This window comes from Mustela erminea, chromosome 15 (assembly GCF_009829155.1).
Source record: "Mustela erminea isolate mMusErm1 chromosome 15, mMusErm1.Pri, whole genome shotgun sequence".
Taxonomy (NCBI): domain Eukaryota; kingdom Metazoa; phylum Chordata; class Mammalia; order Carnivora; family Mustelidae; genus Mustela; species Mustela erminea.
The window spans coordinates 72221985-72239402 of NC_045628.1; the positions used below are offsets into that span (position 1 = coordinate 72221985).

Genomic DNA, 17418 nt, shown 5'->3' on the forward strand with positions numbered 1-17418 from the left:
AGTTAACATCTTTTAACTTGGAGAATGAGATCATGATGGTCTACTGTATTGTTTCCTGGATGTCTGGAATATTTTTAACTTGGAATTTTTAAAAATAAAATTTAAAAAGGCACCATGTACAACTTAAATGTAAGATCTATCAAGATTTCAGGAAGTAAATAACTTCTATGTTATATAAATTGTTTCACAGAAAAATACAATTTGCTTTTGAACTAATTCTAGAAGGCTGGCAAAACCCCTTATCCAATACTCAAATAAGGATAACATAACAAAGGCAATTATAAACGAACCTTGCTGCTCAACATGAATATAAGAATATTAAGTAACATGTTAGCATACTTGGCAGCAAGACCAAGCCAAGCTCGGTTAATCCTACCAAAGCAAAGATGACTGTATACATAACTCATTATATTAGTAATTATATATTTTTAAAAACCATAAACTGTTATGCAAACAGAATACACACTCCAAATTTTATTTTTGTAACAGCCCTAATTAAACAGAAATATAAACTTTCTTAAACTGGAAAAAAGCAAGATGCTTTCTATTTAACAGCACCCTAGAGGTGCCAATAAACACAGTAAGACCAGAAAAACATGATATATAAGTAGCAGAACGATTTGAAATAATACTGACAAAAATCTTTGGAGAGCACTTATCTATCTAACAAATCCAAGAGAATTAAATGAAAAACTATTAAAACCAATACAAATTCAGGAAAGTAGCTGAAAAACAACATAGTGGGCATAACCAATTAGAAAATAAAAGAATGAGAATAATAATATTTGAATGACACTAAACTGCATAAAACATTTTTCTGAAAGATGCAAAGTCTAGTCTTATGAAGAAAATAATAAAGTTGTACTGAACAGAAGCCTGTTTAAAAAAACCTATCTCAGTGAGCAGACTCAGTATTATTATAAAGATGTTGGTATTTTAAGGAAGAGAAAACAAGAATAGCCAGGAATAATACGACACGTTAAAACTTAGGAAAAATTTTCAAACCAAATATAAAAACATGTTACATAGGTATAGTATTTACATTACATGTTGTGACAGGAATGTACAGAGATCCAGGTAGATAGAGAGATTAAGTTCATTACACCTGTAGCATCTCAAACCAGGACAGAAGAGAAACTATACAATAAACTGTGTGAAGAAAAGTAACTATACGCTTACGAGAAAATTAAGCTACACCACAATCATACACAATATACAAAAATAGTCCCCGGATGGATTAAATGATGTAAAAACAAAAACAAAAACAAAAAACAAACCTTAAGTATTAGAAGAAAACAGGAAAGTATTTTCAAAATCTTATAGTTCGCACAAAACCCATAATGAAAAATACAGATTTGAGCTTACAAAGGGGAAAAGCTTCTGTATTATAGGACATAAAATACCATTTTAAAACACTCAAGGATAAGTGACTCACTAGAAGGTATCTTCTACATATTTAATAAGCAAGAGAATATTGTGAGAACAAGTAAAGAAAGATGGTAAGCCCACTTTGAGCACACACAGCAGCCCCCCATATCAACAGCAGGGTACATTCTAAGACCCCCAGAGGATGCCTGATGTGGATAGACTGAATCCTAGATATACATTATGTTTTTTCCATATACATACATACATACCTATGGTATAGTTTAATTTATAAATTGGGCATTGTAAGAGATTAATAACTACTGATAAACAATTATAACAGTGTATTGAAATAAAAATTAGGTGAATGTGGTCACTCTCAAAATATCTTATTGATATTTCCAGTGGACTCACTCTTCTTGTTAGGATGATGAGAGATGATAAAATGCTTATGTGATGAGATGAAGTGAGGTGAATGATGCAGGCACCGTGACAGCACGAGGCTACTACAAAGTGTCTGACAATACTTCAGGAGGATCACCTGCTTCCGGACCACACGTGACTGCAGGCAGCTGAAATTGCAGAAAGTGAAACCCCAGACTACTCTATGCTAGCTCAAACAGCAGTACCTTTTTATAAGGAAATGTAAAACAGTGTGGCTAGAGTCCATAACCCATCCCTACCTCCTCCTTTTTTACCTAAAGATAGCAATGATTTAAAAAACAAACAAAAAAACCCATACTAAATAGAAAAATTGGGAAAGAATATGAACAAGTAATTCATGGAACAGAAATAACCCAAATGAAAACCTATGCAACAATATGGTTTCATTTGTAATTGGAGAAATGAAAATGAAAACAAATTAATTCTGTAACCACTGGACTGACAAAAAATTAAAAAGCATTAATTGGTACACTTTTCAGAAAGCAACTGGGAAGAATTTGTAATGTAAAGGAACATCACAATTCTCTGCATAGGAATCTATTTCTTATAGGAAACCTGGCACCTTAGCACAGAGATACACAGAGATGATAATTTACTGCATTGTTTCTAACAGTGAAAAATGTAAATAACCTAAATGCCCAACAGAACAGTTAAGTAAATCATGGTAGTTGTTAAAAGGGTGAGATAAACCCCTATGTTCTGATAGCCTTATAAGAATATTAAGTAGAGGAGAAAGTTGTAGAAAGGTATAATCACGCTTACATAAAAATAAAAGATAATATGTATATAGGCATGAGAAAGTATGACAGACTGAAATCCTGTTCTAGTGAACATATTTTGCTCTGAATGTTTGTGTTGTTTTGACTTCCTTTTATAGGAAAGTATTTAGGAAATCCCTGTGTTAATTTTTAAATAAAAACAAAAATGTTTACCTGTTAATGTGAATGTTGTCTATCTGAATAATGGTAGAACTCAGTTCTAACAATTTCCCATTATGAATGGTTTGAATCTTAAAGACAGGTAATTGCTTCTACAGAGGAAACTAGTAAGGTAATCTTCTTATATTACAGTTAACTAACTGGACCCTCTGTTTAAAGCCCCTTAACGGTATTACACACTCTTTTTTAAAGCCGTCATGTTAAATGTCTTAAGTTTGTATTTTTATTCTCTTGCTCTGAAAGTCATCAGTAGCTCCCTTAGCTGGCTTTAGAATTCGAAGCCCTACCCAATGTTCCCTCAAACTACATGTGCAAAGTATCTCCCCACTACCCAACCACAACTCAAAGTTCTCCATCTCAGCCAAAACGGGTCTCGTGGTTCCCAAACGAACCGATCTGGTATGCACCAACCCCCAAACATTGACACATCATCTATAAGGTGTTAACTGTATTACCTTCTCTTTGATAATTTTTCACCCAAGATTTTTATGCAAAACTATAAGCACCCAAGGGCCATAATGCAGATTATATTGTGAGCCCAGTTAAACACATTAGCTCAAGAATGTAAATTATGGGGGCACCTGGGTGGTTCAGTTGGTTAAGCCTCTTGATTTTGGCTCAGGTCATGATCTCAGGGTCATGAGATTGAGCCCTGTGTTGGGCTCTGCGCTGGGGATGAAGCCTGCTTGATTCTCTCTTTGCCCCTCCCCTCACCCTGGCTCATGCTCTCTTAAAATAAAAAAGAATATAAATTATGTACAATAAATGAGATTTATATTTTTATCCACCACTTTCTAAGACCTCAGCCTGAAGCATTTTATATGCTTTCAGTAATGCCATTTATATGCTTTCAATAATGCTAGTTCTATTTTCAGATATAGAAAGATGACCAGATACGGGAAGGAAAGGTTATGTATTCCATACTGTGGACATGTTGAGTTGCAAGAACAGCTGACCCCTGAGTGATACAGGTTTCAAGAACAGCCGACCCCTGAATGACACAGGTTTCAACTGTGTAGGTCTACTTTATACATAGATTTTTTCCCCTATACATTCAGTACTATAAATGTATTTTCTCTTCTTTATAATTTTCTTAACATTTTTTTCTTACTCTATTGTAAGAATACACTATATAATACATAGAACATACAAAATATGTGTTAATCAGCTATTACCAGTGAGGCTTTCCACTCAACAATAGGCTATTAGTAGTTAAATGTGGGGGGACTAAAAAGTTATACACAAGTTTTCACTTTTGGGGGGGCAGGGGGGTGTCAGTGTCCCTAACCTTGCTTTGTTCATGGGTCAATGGCATTTTTAAAATTTTTTTTATTTCTATTTTAAAAGATTTTATTTACTTGAGAGACAGCATTAGCAGTGGAGAGGGAGGAACAGGCTCCCCAAGGAGCAGGGAGCCTGATGTGGGGTTCAATCCCAGGACCCTGGGATCATGACCTGAGCCATCCAGGTGCCTCTCAATTGTATTTTTTCAAATTAACAACAGCAGCAACAAAAAATCCAGTTCTTGTCACTCTCCTACTCCAAGTCCTACGACAGATTACCATCAAATTCTAAACACAACGTAATACTTTTCCCCCAGGTATTCATAGTGCTTGATCCCTCACATAATAGAAGTCCATGCTCAGATGTCACCTTTTCAAAGAATCTTCTTTGACTATCCTATATAAAATAGTCCTCCTGCGGAGAGGTTGGGCTAGAAAGGCAGAATGAAATCTCCTATAGTCTTGGTGGTCTTGGTGTGCCAAAGGAAAAGGCTGGTCATACATAATACAAGTCTTACCCTTAAGACTTTTGAAACAAGTGGACTGAGTCTAACTAAAGCTATATCCCAAGACCAACTCCATAGATTGTGGTAAGCAATCTCTAAGGTAAATCCTCTCTTGGGGGGGGAAAAAAATCACATCAATATCAATCCTTCAGTTCTTTTATACAAACTGTCCTACATAAAAGAAAAAAAAAATACAAGCCCTAGATACAGGGAGAAAGAAATATGATCAGGAAAAATGTGACTAATAAGAAAGAAAAATCGGGTAATAGGTTAAGATCCACAGATGAGTCAGATGTTGGAGTTGGTTATATAATTCAAATCTCTGCCAGCACTGTTAAGAGGGAAAAGAAAGGAAAAGAGTAAAGGGACTTTCAACAGAGAAATGAAATCTATCAAATATAATCAACTGGACATTCTAAAACTAAAAAATTCAGTATCTGAAATTAACTAATTGGATGGGCTAAATGGAAGCCTGCACAAGGCAGAACACAAGATTGGCAAATCTGAAGATGCATCAGTTGAAAATACCCAAACTGAAGCACATAAAGAGAACAAGAGCAGAAAGAAAGGGAAGAAAATGAAGAGTACACAGGGCATACACAGTACAACATATTTATAATTTGAGTGTCAGAAAGAAAGAAGTGATAATAGAGTAGAAGTAATATGTGAAAGGATAATGACCAAGAATTTTAAAAAAACTGATAGAATATATCAACATGTAGATTCCAGAGCTCAGTAAACCCCAAGCAAGATAAATAAAATGAAAACCGTAAGTAGGCCCACCACAGCAAACTGCTAAAAACAAAGAGGAAATCCTAAAAGCCAGGAAAAAGATAATGGACCTACAAGGAGCAAAGATTTTCAGCTGCTTTGCAACAGAAAATATGAAAACTGGAAGAAAATGGAATGCGAAGTTTCAAACTGCCAAAAAAATATAAGTGCCAATCTAGAATTCTGTATCCAAAGAAAATATTCTTCAAAATGAAGGTGTGATAAAGACCTTTTAAGCAAATGCTGAGTTAACTGCCACAAGCCCTGCACTATAAGCAATACTAAAAGAAGTTCCTCAGGCTGACAGAAAAGGAATTAAGATGACAGCACAAAACTATAAAAAAAAAAAATAGCAAAGAGAAAATGTATATGTAAACAAGAAAGAACACTATTTAAAGTAATGATATTGTGGGATTTATAACCACAAAAAAAAAAATATGAAAACTATAGCACAAAGAATAGGGAGGCAACAAATGGAGTTGAGCCATTTTAAAGTTCTTGAACTGTTCAGAAGGTAGTAAAAGCATTAAAATAACACAGACTATAATAAGCCAAGCACAGATACTGTAATCTGTAGGGTACAACAGAAAAATAATACAACCAAGCATAACTAAAAAGCAAAGAGAGAGAGTAAAAAGTACAGATGATCCTTGAACAACAGGAGTTTGAGTGAGGTTCTTTTTTCATAGAGCACAGTGGAATAATTTTCTTTATGATTTTCTTAATAACAATTTCTTTTCTCTAGCTTACTTTAAGAATACAGTATCTAATACATACAACATACAAGATATGTGTTAATCAACTATGTTATTAGTGAGGTTCTTGGTCAACAGTAGGCTATCAGTATTTAAGTTTTTGGGGACTCAAAAGTTCTATGTGGATTTTCAACTGTGTGGGGATTGGCACCCTTAATCCCCACATTGCTCAAAGTCAATAATACCTGAGTCAAAAGAAGGTTGGAAAAGGAGCAGATAATGGAATAAAGAAAAGATGGCAAAAAAGACAGCAAGATTTAAAACGTACTGCATCAGTAATTATACCAAAATAGTCTAAACACTCTAAAGAACAAAGATTCTAAGACTAGATAAAAGAACAAGATGAAAGTATAAAATGTTAACATAACACATACTTTAAACATAAAGATATATATATAAATAGGTCAAAAATAAAAGGACGGAAAAAGCTTTATCATGCAAACAAAACAAAACTGGTATGGCTATATTAATATCAGACCAAGTAGGCATGAAGTATTTGCACAGATATCAAGTGACATTTTATAATTATAAAAGTATAACTTCATCATAAAGGCATAATAACCCTATAGTTTATGTACTGAGTAACACAGCTCCAAAGTATACAAAATAGCTTCTCCTCCCAATCATTTCTACTATCTATCTTGCCTTTCTTTTTTACATTCACCACACTTTTCACAATCTGACATTATATTACATATTTAATTATTTTTTCCTTATTCCCCCACCCCCTTGTGGAGAATGTAAGCTCTGCAAGGGCAGGGACTTACTCCATCTAGATCACACTTGATCCTCTGTAACTAGCCTAACACATAGTAAGTACTCCATAAATATTTGCTGAACAAATAAATAAAAGTGCCAGTAGGAACTTACATTCTCAGTGCTTACTTCTAAAGTTTCTATGATACATTTATTTTCTTCAGTTATGAAATTCTTTAACTTAACTAGCACTTAGGAATCTTTGTTACCCAAAATTTTATATGAGAAGCTTAAACAAAAAGTTTGGAAAAAATGTTACTAGGAAATACATTTCCTTTTCATGCAACAAAGGCTTCAAAATAAAAAGCCATCAAAATGTGCCTTTCTTCATTCAGTAAAAATATTTAAGTATATATATATAGAATCACATAAATAAAATAATACAATTACATATTAGGTTTCATGTTTATTCAACTTCACAGAAAATCCAAAAATGTGTCTGAAATTGGTTATCTATCTAAATACCAATTGTTCATTATGGTGACATAATACTCTGTGGTAGGGGAGATAGACCTAAGTTAAACAAATTCTTAAATTCCTGACATTCTTCAAGTGGGCAAAAGGAAAGCTGAAAAATCAAACTTACAAGTTGTAAGAAGATACAGAAAGTAATTTAACCTTTAATACCTGGAACAAGTTTTACAGCCACATTTGTAATTTACATATACAGTGGAGATCACTGAAAAAAAGCTTCCTGTTGCACTGCAGCAAGAAATCTTATTATAATGTAGATTAAGTGAACTTGCTACAGAGGGCAGCAAGACAACCTCACTGAAGAATGGTAAGATTTTCATAATGGAATTTGTTATAGTGAGTTAAAATATTTTCTTTATTTTATACAGTACACATTTTTCAAAATGAACATTATCACTGAAGAGTTTGCTAACCACTGTTAGCAATTATTGTATACATACTTAATTTTACTTTAGTTATAGTATGTGGCTCTCCAAATATTAGCACATGAAGTGTTAAGTTTAAACATAATAATAAAAATAATACCCTAAGATGAAGACTCAGGACATCAAAACTTTGATCATTATTGCACCTATTTTTCTACAGAAAAATGGAAAATTTACATCATAATCCTCCCAAAAAGTGAACAGACAAGTTGTAAAATCACAGACTTACTGGCATTAAACAAAATCTACAATGAACATTTTTTGTGAACTAATGTACAGAATTAATGTGCAATGAAATTTGGTTAACTATGATCATGCAAATAAAAAATCCTCCACAATCATTTTTTCATTATGTTTTATAAAATGGTCTTAAAGATATACTTCCATAAACATTTCCGGTGCAATTTAGTCAATGACAAAAATACAAAGCTATCCCTTATTCTTTATTTTATAGATTTAAAAACATGCTTTTGTACTGCTGAGATACAAATAGCGTGTTTGGGAGAACTGAGCTCATGAAACGGTTAAAAACCAATGCATCTTGGTCCAACATTAGCTGCCTTGTATACAGCAGCCTCCCATAATCACTGGTGTCAGCACTGTTGGAAATGAAGAACAGTTAAATATTGAAAGATTAAGACACAACTCAAAACATTTTTTAAAAAATAAAAGGCCGTTTCATAAACATGAAGAAATCTTTAAAAGGAAAATAATCACATCAATTGTGATATACATTGGAAAATAGTAAAGTGTCATTTTCCAAAATAGTAGCTTCTTTATTATATCCCCCCATCTATTATAACCAATCTTGGAAATATACCTTAAACATAATGGTGTATTATATGAGAATGCTCCATTATTCAAAGTGATAAATTTAATAAGTTAGGATATGATTTTCTTTTCTGATGTTAACTGTGGAAAAACACAAAAGAACAGCACCTGAAATATTACAATGAATTTAGGCAAGCATTAAATAGTAACTTTTATGTTTTGGTTCAAAATACAGTTTACAAACTGTATAAAGGATACTGACTTAAGTAATCTGTTTCTATATTTTGCAGATTATGATGGAGAAAAAAAAAAAAAACTGCCCTAAATCCAAATAAATTTCCACTTCTCCCAATCTAGATGAAGTGGAATTTCATTCAAAATTTTTAAGATTGTGATACCTACAGTAGCTCAGATAGTTGGATACATCACTCCCACCCAGTCCCTCCCCTCTCCCAAAAACAAGTTTTTGGCTCCAAAATAAAGTACAATAATAAACTCTTGATGAAAAACTATGTTATGGGGCAATCTATCATATACTATGGCTAAATATGAATTTACAGAAAAGAGCACATCCCATTTTCAGCACTTTTTCATAAACATGCAACTCACTATATAAAATACAAAACACTTGCTTTCAAGAACAGCTTTATAAAGACACACTGCATCAATAAAATTTTTTCTTTCTGATTAACTTTACACTGTTATGGAGAACTGGAACTTTTCTATGTGTATATATCAGATTTTATATTATAGTGTAATAATTTGCATTTTCTGAACATAATGTTCAAAAGGACATATCTATACACAATAACATTCTAGACTATTAAAAACTAATTCAAATTACAGAATTTTATTGATACAGTAGATTAATAAAAACTGAAAAGGGATGATGATAAAATGGGATAAAGAATTCAGTACATTATTTTATAACACACTCTTTAAAATTAAAATATTTTAAATCTCTCTTTTCTTAAAATTTTCATTGCCACGAAAGGCCAGAAAATTCTGAGACCAATACTGAGGTGTAAAATAATCAAACTTCAGGACTATTTCACAATTTGTGTGGTGTCCTCCCATTGGAGGCATTATTCAGGTGTAATGGCAGACAATTTAGCACCTCTGAAGATTAAGGGTGCCTAGGAGTAAACACTAGGTAAGATACACAAGGGAAAGAGACCATTTTACTCTCCAACAAACAATGACATCAAGAAAATGACACCATTTGTTGAAAAAATTTTTTCACAGTAAAATTGCAGAGAATACAAATACAAACACTGACAGATTACTGCTTAAGATCTATCCTAACAAACTCTTTCCAAATCAATAGATCCAATAAACAGCTGGGTACTGTCAGTTTAAAGCCGCCGATAAAAGCTATACAAGCACTTTAGAAGTCAGAAACATTAAGAAAGAGAAGGGAAAGAAGGAAGGCAGGAATAGAGGGAGGGAGGGAGGAGGGGAGGAAGGAAAAAATCTATTTACAAGTTTTTTCTTTAGTTTATGTCTACATAGCCATCGCACATCACACTTCCACAAGACTCCATAGTCAATGATATCACCAAGCGTATGGCTAAAGCGCTGTGACCACAAACACATGAGGTCATCAAAGAAAGTTCCAACTGTCCACTCTCTGGTAGTCCCACTTTGTGCATCAAAGGCTTTACTTAGCCTCAAGCTTGACAAAAGAATGCTTCTTCTCAAAGCTTTCACACAGAAAGTTATTAATTACATTTGTTCATCGCCTTTCTCTTTTAGAACTTCGCCGCCGTACCTTAAAAGGAAAATTACCAGATGCTTAATTAAAATAGTAGACATAGCAGTAATTAATTATTTTTTAACCAATAATTATTCTTAGCTGTTCCTGATTTTCTTTTTCTTCACTGGAAACCCTTCTCCTATTTTAAGTTCCTACCTCATCATCACATATTTAGACTTTATATCATATTTGAATGCCCACAAATAGTTTTTCCCACGATAGAGAAGAAAAACTATTTTACTTTTCTATTTAATAATTTCAAAGAGAAATGAACAGAAATCAATGTAAACAGTAAGAGAAACAATGCAAATATTTTTTCACTTATGTTTCTATGGTAAAAGAAAACATTTGGTCCTTATGAACTTAGGCTTACAGTTGTTTTTCTGGGAAAACCGTTACTGAATGTGGATTATAACAATCATCAAATACACAGAAATAATCTGAAGTTCAGATATATTACAACTTACTAGCAAATACTAATGAAAGCATAAAACTTTAGTTCAAAAATGGCTGGTAATAAGAGGAATATAAACAGAACAGGATTTTAATTAAAATTAATTTATGGTGTAGTTTAAAAAAATTTTTTTTTGGATGAAGACATTAATCACTGAGAACTTATCAGCCTTATTTTTACCCTCAAAACAATAAAAAAATACTTTAAGAAACAAGCCCAACAAGTTTGAGACCACAGAGTTCAGATATTTTTCTGTCGTCTGAACCCCTTCATATAAATGAACCCTGATGCAGAGAGAAGTGCTGATGTTAAATAGCACAGAGGGGCAGGGGTCAGCTCTGGGACTACATCTCAGAACACAGGTTTCTCAAATAAAGATGGCTGGCTGTGCTGATCCAAAGACTCAGCATTAGTGTATCATCAAGAGAATAATCCTGACTTAAATGTGTTAACAGTATTTCTTTTGAAGAGAAATACTCAAGATGTGTTAACTGACAAAGCCATTCCTAAAAAAAAAAAAATTATCTCAGGAAGAATCATATTTCCACTTTTGTAAAAGAAATGTTTGTTAACAATTTTATAAATTTCAAAGATGTGATTTTATCATATATGGTTAACTTCCAGTTTTCACTGTGAAACTCCCAAGAAAAAAGAAACACAAACCACAGCCTATTTAACATATAAGAGTGCTCTAAAATCAAGGTACACCTTAAATGCCTGAAGTAACATCAGACAGCTACTTGTTCTTCTCTATGTTCAGCTTTCAACCTGATATTTACACTTTCACGAGGCTAAATCTATTATTCGCACTGAGAGTCTCAGTATTCCTTAAAGGATACTCTGTAATTATCCAAGCTGGTAGATGAAACAACTATACAAACTATGAAGAAAAGCAAATAAATACTTAGACTTATAAGAGCAAGTGCTATATGTATCTTATAAAATATTTACCAACTCTATTCTATATTCTGTATTATCATACACGGTACTCTAATAAACACATACATTTACTGTAGAAACTTCTTCTTCCTCTGTTTCTTCCTGTGGAATATCATCATTGACAGGAGAGCTACTCTGAAACACATCTACTTCTTCACTTGAATCATTTTCTTTAGTAGCTGCTTGTTTGGAGCGTCCTACACGGCTAGAGTAAAACAGATATAAAATAAAATGAACATTTTGATCTTTGAGTAGTAGAAATGCTTTATTTCATAAATTCTCAATTATTCATTTCATAAATTTTCAATTATTATCATTTTTATCCTTCATTACCTTACAAAACAAGAAATATTTTCTAAACTCTTAACCAGTGTTTAATCCCAGAATCTCACCTACAAACATTGACCAAGTAACAAAAACATGTGTGACTGAGACCAATACCATAAAGGATTTTAAAACATAAACCAAAGTCTGCTCTTCCTGTTATCTTTTTTCTCCACTCAGTAAAAGGCATCTGTATCTACTGAGCTGCTCAAAACAGAAAATTTGCAGTCCTTCTTACTACTAGTGTACCACTCTTCATTTGGCCCCATAATTCTTACAAAGAAATCTCAAATCCTATTCACTTCTCTCCACCTCTATTGCTATTACACATTTCCAAACCATTCTCATCTCTTTACCTCTTCTCTTAAAACGTAAAAGCAGCTGATGTCATTCACTCCCCCTCAATAACTACCTACTATATTGACAGAAATTCCAAAAACCTCCTTAACATAGTATATAAGGCCCTGCAGACAGTCCTTGGCTACCTGTCCATTCCCATCTCTTTCTACTCCCCAATTCCTCACAACTACAATCTGGCAAATTCTTGCCTTCCTTCAACTCTCTGAATTGGCCAAGATTTTTCCTACTTTGGAACCTTCAAATCCAATGTTCCTTCCAATCGTGTTCTTCTTGCTCTCCATCAGCCTAATGCCTACTATTTTCAAGAAATCAATTGTCCCTTTACAAAGAGAAAACTTCCCAATTCCCAAGCTCTTTCATTACGTTCTCTTTCAGTACCCTAAATTTTCATCAGGGCACATATCATAATTTAGAATTCCATATTTAAGAGTGATTATGTAATGAGTACATGCCTATTTAGATAGTAAATCCCGTAAGAACAAGAATCATGTCTGTTCTGTGCCACTATATCCTTCAGCACCTAGTACTCTCTGAAGTACTAGTACTCTTTGAGGCAATCAAATATATGTAATAGATACAACCATTTAATCAAATGTATCCTCCTCAATATCTTTTCTATCTGCATGTATATTCTTTAATTAAAAACTTTTTTTTATTTGAGTACAGCTGACACACAACGTTACGTCAGTTTCTTTCAGGTATACAACACAGTGATTCAACTTGTTTAAACATTATGCTATGCTCATTACAAGTATAGCTACCATCTATCACCATGCAATGCTACTACAATATCACTGACCATATTCCCTATGCCGTGTCCCTTTATTCCTGTGATTTATTCATTCTCAAACTTAAAGCCCGTATCTCCCACTCCCCTTCACCCATTTTGCCCAAGTGCCCTACACCCACTTCCTTCTGGCAATAATCATCACCTTATTATTCTCTGTATGGCAACTTTTTTTTAGAAAAAATTAAGAATAGAGTTTATCGGGACGCCTGGGTGGCTCAGTTGGTTAAGCAGCTGCCTTCGGCTCAGGTCATGATCCCAGCGTCCTGGGATCGAGTCCCACATCGGGCTCCTTGCTCAGCAGGGAGCCTGCTTCTCCCTCTGCCTCTGCCTGCCATTCTGTCTGCCTGTGCTCTCTCTCTTCCCCTCTCTCTCTCTGATAAATAAATAAAATTAAAAAAAAAAAAAGAATAGAGTTTATCACTTCTCTTAGGTAATCCAAAGTATCTTTTAATCCACACTCAAACCAAATGTATTTTTTTATATGATTCAGTTTTTCAGAATTAACAAAAGAAAAAACAGGAATTACATGGAAAATACAATCTTTCTCAATTCTACTGAGGTAAGAACAAGAAAAACAGGCAGATCATAGTATATGTTATTCTGCTAGTTCTTAAAAAAGAGGTTCCCTGTGAAGGGAAGATACACTGTTAAGACAGAATACAGTCTTTCTTTTGCAATGATTTTTAAAAGAAACACTTGGTTTAGAACATTCGTATGAGGAAATGTCACGATAATTATTTAAGTCCTTAATTTTTTGGTGCCCAAATATAAACAAATTACAGTTATGAGCCTCAAAGATATTTCTGTTATTTCCTCGTTATAAAATTGTGGAAATTTAATATTCCTTAAGAGTTTGTTTAAAAACAGCTATTTTCTGTAATTGAATCCAAACACATTTACAAAGCTACCACAAAAATATACTTACCTTTACTTTTTACCCAAGGAAAAAATTAAATGGAAGAGGACAAGAAGTAGCTAGAGACTCAGGCAACTTTTCCTCTTCCTGTGGAATACACAGGAATAGGAAACACTTCTAAGATAACTTAAGTATTTAGCCAAGGTGTGCTGGCAAGTCTGAAAAGCCATGGCACTGATGTAATTATGTAATGAGATTATTCTAAGAAAACTGCAGAATTTCTGACAAATGGAAGACATGTTATTCTAGTTCTATTTAAATAACTGAGTAAAGTGCAAAATATACAAATTATAGTACTGATACTCCTGCTACTTTAATAATCTTAGGTACAGAATTGTTATGGTAACTTCTTACAAATGTGTTTGTGTGCTTCCAAAACTATTTATATGTAGATATGGATGTGTTAATTTGATTAGAAAAGAACAAAATCAAAACACCAAAAACTTCAAATCTACATGTGATAATTTCTGTAGATATAATTTAAAGAAAAATAATGCCTGTTACTTTCCTATACAATTCAAAGAATAAAAGCAAAAATGTAAAAACTATTCTACAAAATAGTTACAAAAACTATTTTACAAAAATGTAAAAACTATTTACCTCCTGCTGAGGAGAGACATTAGGAAAAACTCTGGTGTGGAATGATGAGGCAACATGGTCAGTATGATGTGATTATTTAAAAATACATTCTCATCTCCAGATACTATAAAGTCTGTATTGGAAATAATCTACTTGCTATTCACTTATAAAGATTTGCCTAAGACCTGTAAAAATGTACAAATATTATCAGAGAGTTAATTGGGATATCAATCACCTAGGTAAGTTTATAAAAACTTCATCTTACCTAGTGTAATGAGAGTAAATATATGGGATTTTAAATATAGCTCTATGTATATTTGAAAATTTATGAACTTTTTTGCAAAATAATTTGAAACTGGTTTGAAACTTAATATTATTTACAACTTACACATTTTTTTTTGGTTGTGATGGTGATGGCGTTTTTGATGGTCTTCCTCGTCCTTTTTGTGGTGTGGATTGTGTGGATTCAACTGCACTACTTTCAGGAGATTCTGCTCTGCTTTGGAGAAGACCCAAATGTGCATAGCATCAAATTATGATTTAGAACATAGTCACTAAATACATGCAGTTTAGAGTTGCATGTACTTACCTCTGTTGTGCTCTCCTTGATGTTCGGTGCTGTTTGCTCTTTGACTTCTGTTCTGTATTTCCACTTTGTCTTTCTTCTTCTTCCTCTTCTTCTGGTGCTGAAGGTCCAGATTTTTTTTTGGTTCCTTTTTTAGAAGTTTTCATTGTTGGCTCTTCTTTTGGTGTCCCTCCACCCAGAGGTTTAGGTGGTCGACCTCTTTTACCTTTCTTTGGTGGACTATTCTGTTCATCCTCATTTTCTAATATATCTTCTTTGAGCCTCTTTTCCTCAGGCCACTGCTGTTCATCTGATTCTGAAGCCGTGTGGCCTCTCTTCCGTCCACGCTGACTACCTTTAGGTTTCTGTTCCTGTACCAACTTAGTGAGGTCATCCATACCTAACTTCTCTTCTGAATCTGTGACGGGTGTTTTTTTCCGGCTTCTAGGTTTGTCCAATTCAGACTAGGAATAAAAATCACAATTTGAAACATAAAATTGTTAAGTATGCCCAATTTGAAAAATAAAACAAAAAACATGCTATTTTGGCATAAAAATGTGCTTAAATAAAATAAAATGTAGAGTTCTTAAGTACACATCAGAACCATAACTACTTGTATTTTAACTAAAAAAATTATCTAGGTAATACAATAATACAAAAATAATACAAAAAATTATCTAGGATACATTTTTATTTTTACTATGGTAGAGAGCCTCAAATGGAAACCTTTCAAGATCAGTATTTTATTAAATTATAAATTTTAATGAAGAGCTATTTATTTCATTAAAAAAATTTCTAAAATTTCTTGCATGAACAATGGATAACTAAAGTACAAAAGATCTGCTTTGATAGTCAGTTTAAATAATTCTAATTTCATTACACAGTGTATAGGACATAAACTATCAACTATGCTATATATCATGCTTAGACACCATAAAAGAACTATTTTTATTTTATAAACGGAGGTTGCAAGATAGAAAAGTTAAACATATTAATCACTTATTAAAAATTTCAATATGTTCTGAATCACTTCTGAAAGATACTGCTTCTTTCCATGTACAACTAATTCAAAATAAAACAATTTAAATTATTTAATTTGTAACTCAAGATAAAAGCCTAGTCTATAATCAGAGAATTTATACACTGGCCAGAAGATGGAAACTGAGGAAATTCTCCAAAGAAATCAAGAATAATATGACCCTTATACCTCTCCATATATATATATATGTATAATACCCATAAATTAATGTAAATTTTATTTCCAAAAAGTTTGTGCCAACTTACATTCAAAAAATCAGTGAAAAGAAAACAAAAATCATCTGATTAGTTTAATAGTCATTTTGTTTCCTGTCTGAAAACTCCCTAATTACATCATTGGTATTATGTTCTTTGCTCATTTGTACACTGGAGTCTTAGTATTTTAATCCACATTCTATTTTTTTGTGTATATTTAAATTTTAGTTCCTATTTGTTATGGACTGAATTGTGCCCACACAAAATTTACATGTTGAACCTATAAACCTTAATATTATGGTATTTTAAGAAGAGGTCTTTGGGAGATACTTCACTTGAGATGAGTTCATCACTGTGAGTGGGGCCCTCAGAGAGACCTCTCTGTCTCTCTCCACCATGTGAGGACACGGTGAGAAGGTGGCCATCTGCAAACCAGGAAGAGAGCTCTCACCAGGAAGCAAATCGGCCAGCACTTTGATCTTGAATTCCCAACCTTCAAAATGGTAAGAAAATTAATTTGTTTAAGCCACCTAGTCTATGGTATTTTGTTATGGCAGCCTGAGCAAAAAGACATTATTGTATCTTAACAGGATTTGAGATGAAGTTCTAAACTATTTTTCCTATCGACCGCCCAAAGAATATTCCAATCATTTAAAAAACCACTGACTTGTAATGCCTCCTTTATTTTGTATTATGTTTTAAAAATTAATAATGTTTCTGAGCTATTGTAACAGCAGCATAATATTTTACTAATTATAAATAAATGCATTTGTGTTTGGCTGTGCTTATTATTACTCTTCTTTTTTGTATTTATTTATTCTTACACATGTGCTTAAAATCATACTGGAATTTTATAATTACATATAGATTCATTTAGAAAGAATAGTCATCTTTTCTTATTCATTTTTCCCATTAAAGAACATGGTATGCCTTCTTTCTCTTCCAGTCTTGTATATTTCTCAACTTGGGTATCTCCACAGTTTCCCCCTACTTTCTTTTAAAGAAGTTTAGATC

The 17418-nt window shown here is 33.0% G+C and overlaps 1 protein-coding gene across 5 annotated transcripts in view; it reads right to left on the bottom strand.

Annotated features, from left to right (window-relative positions):
• Positions 1 to 7211: 7211 nt before the first annotated feature.
• The window catches only part of PDS5B (PDS5 cohesin associated factor B), a 201723-nt gene continuing 191516 nt past the window's right edge, over positions 7212 to 17418 (bottom strand). For 2 of the 5 annotated variants that reach the window (XM_032315415.1, XM_032315412.1), the window contains exons 32-35: positions 15196 to 15635; positions 14995 to 15105; positions 11704 to 11842; positions 7212 to 10259 (exon numbers count right to left, since the gene is read on the bottom strand). In XM_032315415.1, coding sequence (XP_032171306.1) covers positions 10224 to 10259; positions 11704 to 11842; positions 14995 to 15105; positions 15196 to 15635 — 726 coding nt within the window. In that variant the 3' untranslated portion in view covers positions 7212 to 10223. The remainder of the gene's footprint in view (positions 10260 to 11703; positions 11843 to 14994; positions 15106 to 15195; positions 15636 to 17418) is intronic. The other 3 variants (XM_032315416.1, XM_032315413.1, XM_032315417.1) reach the window with 2 other exon arrangements.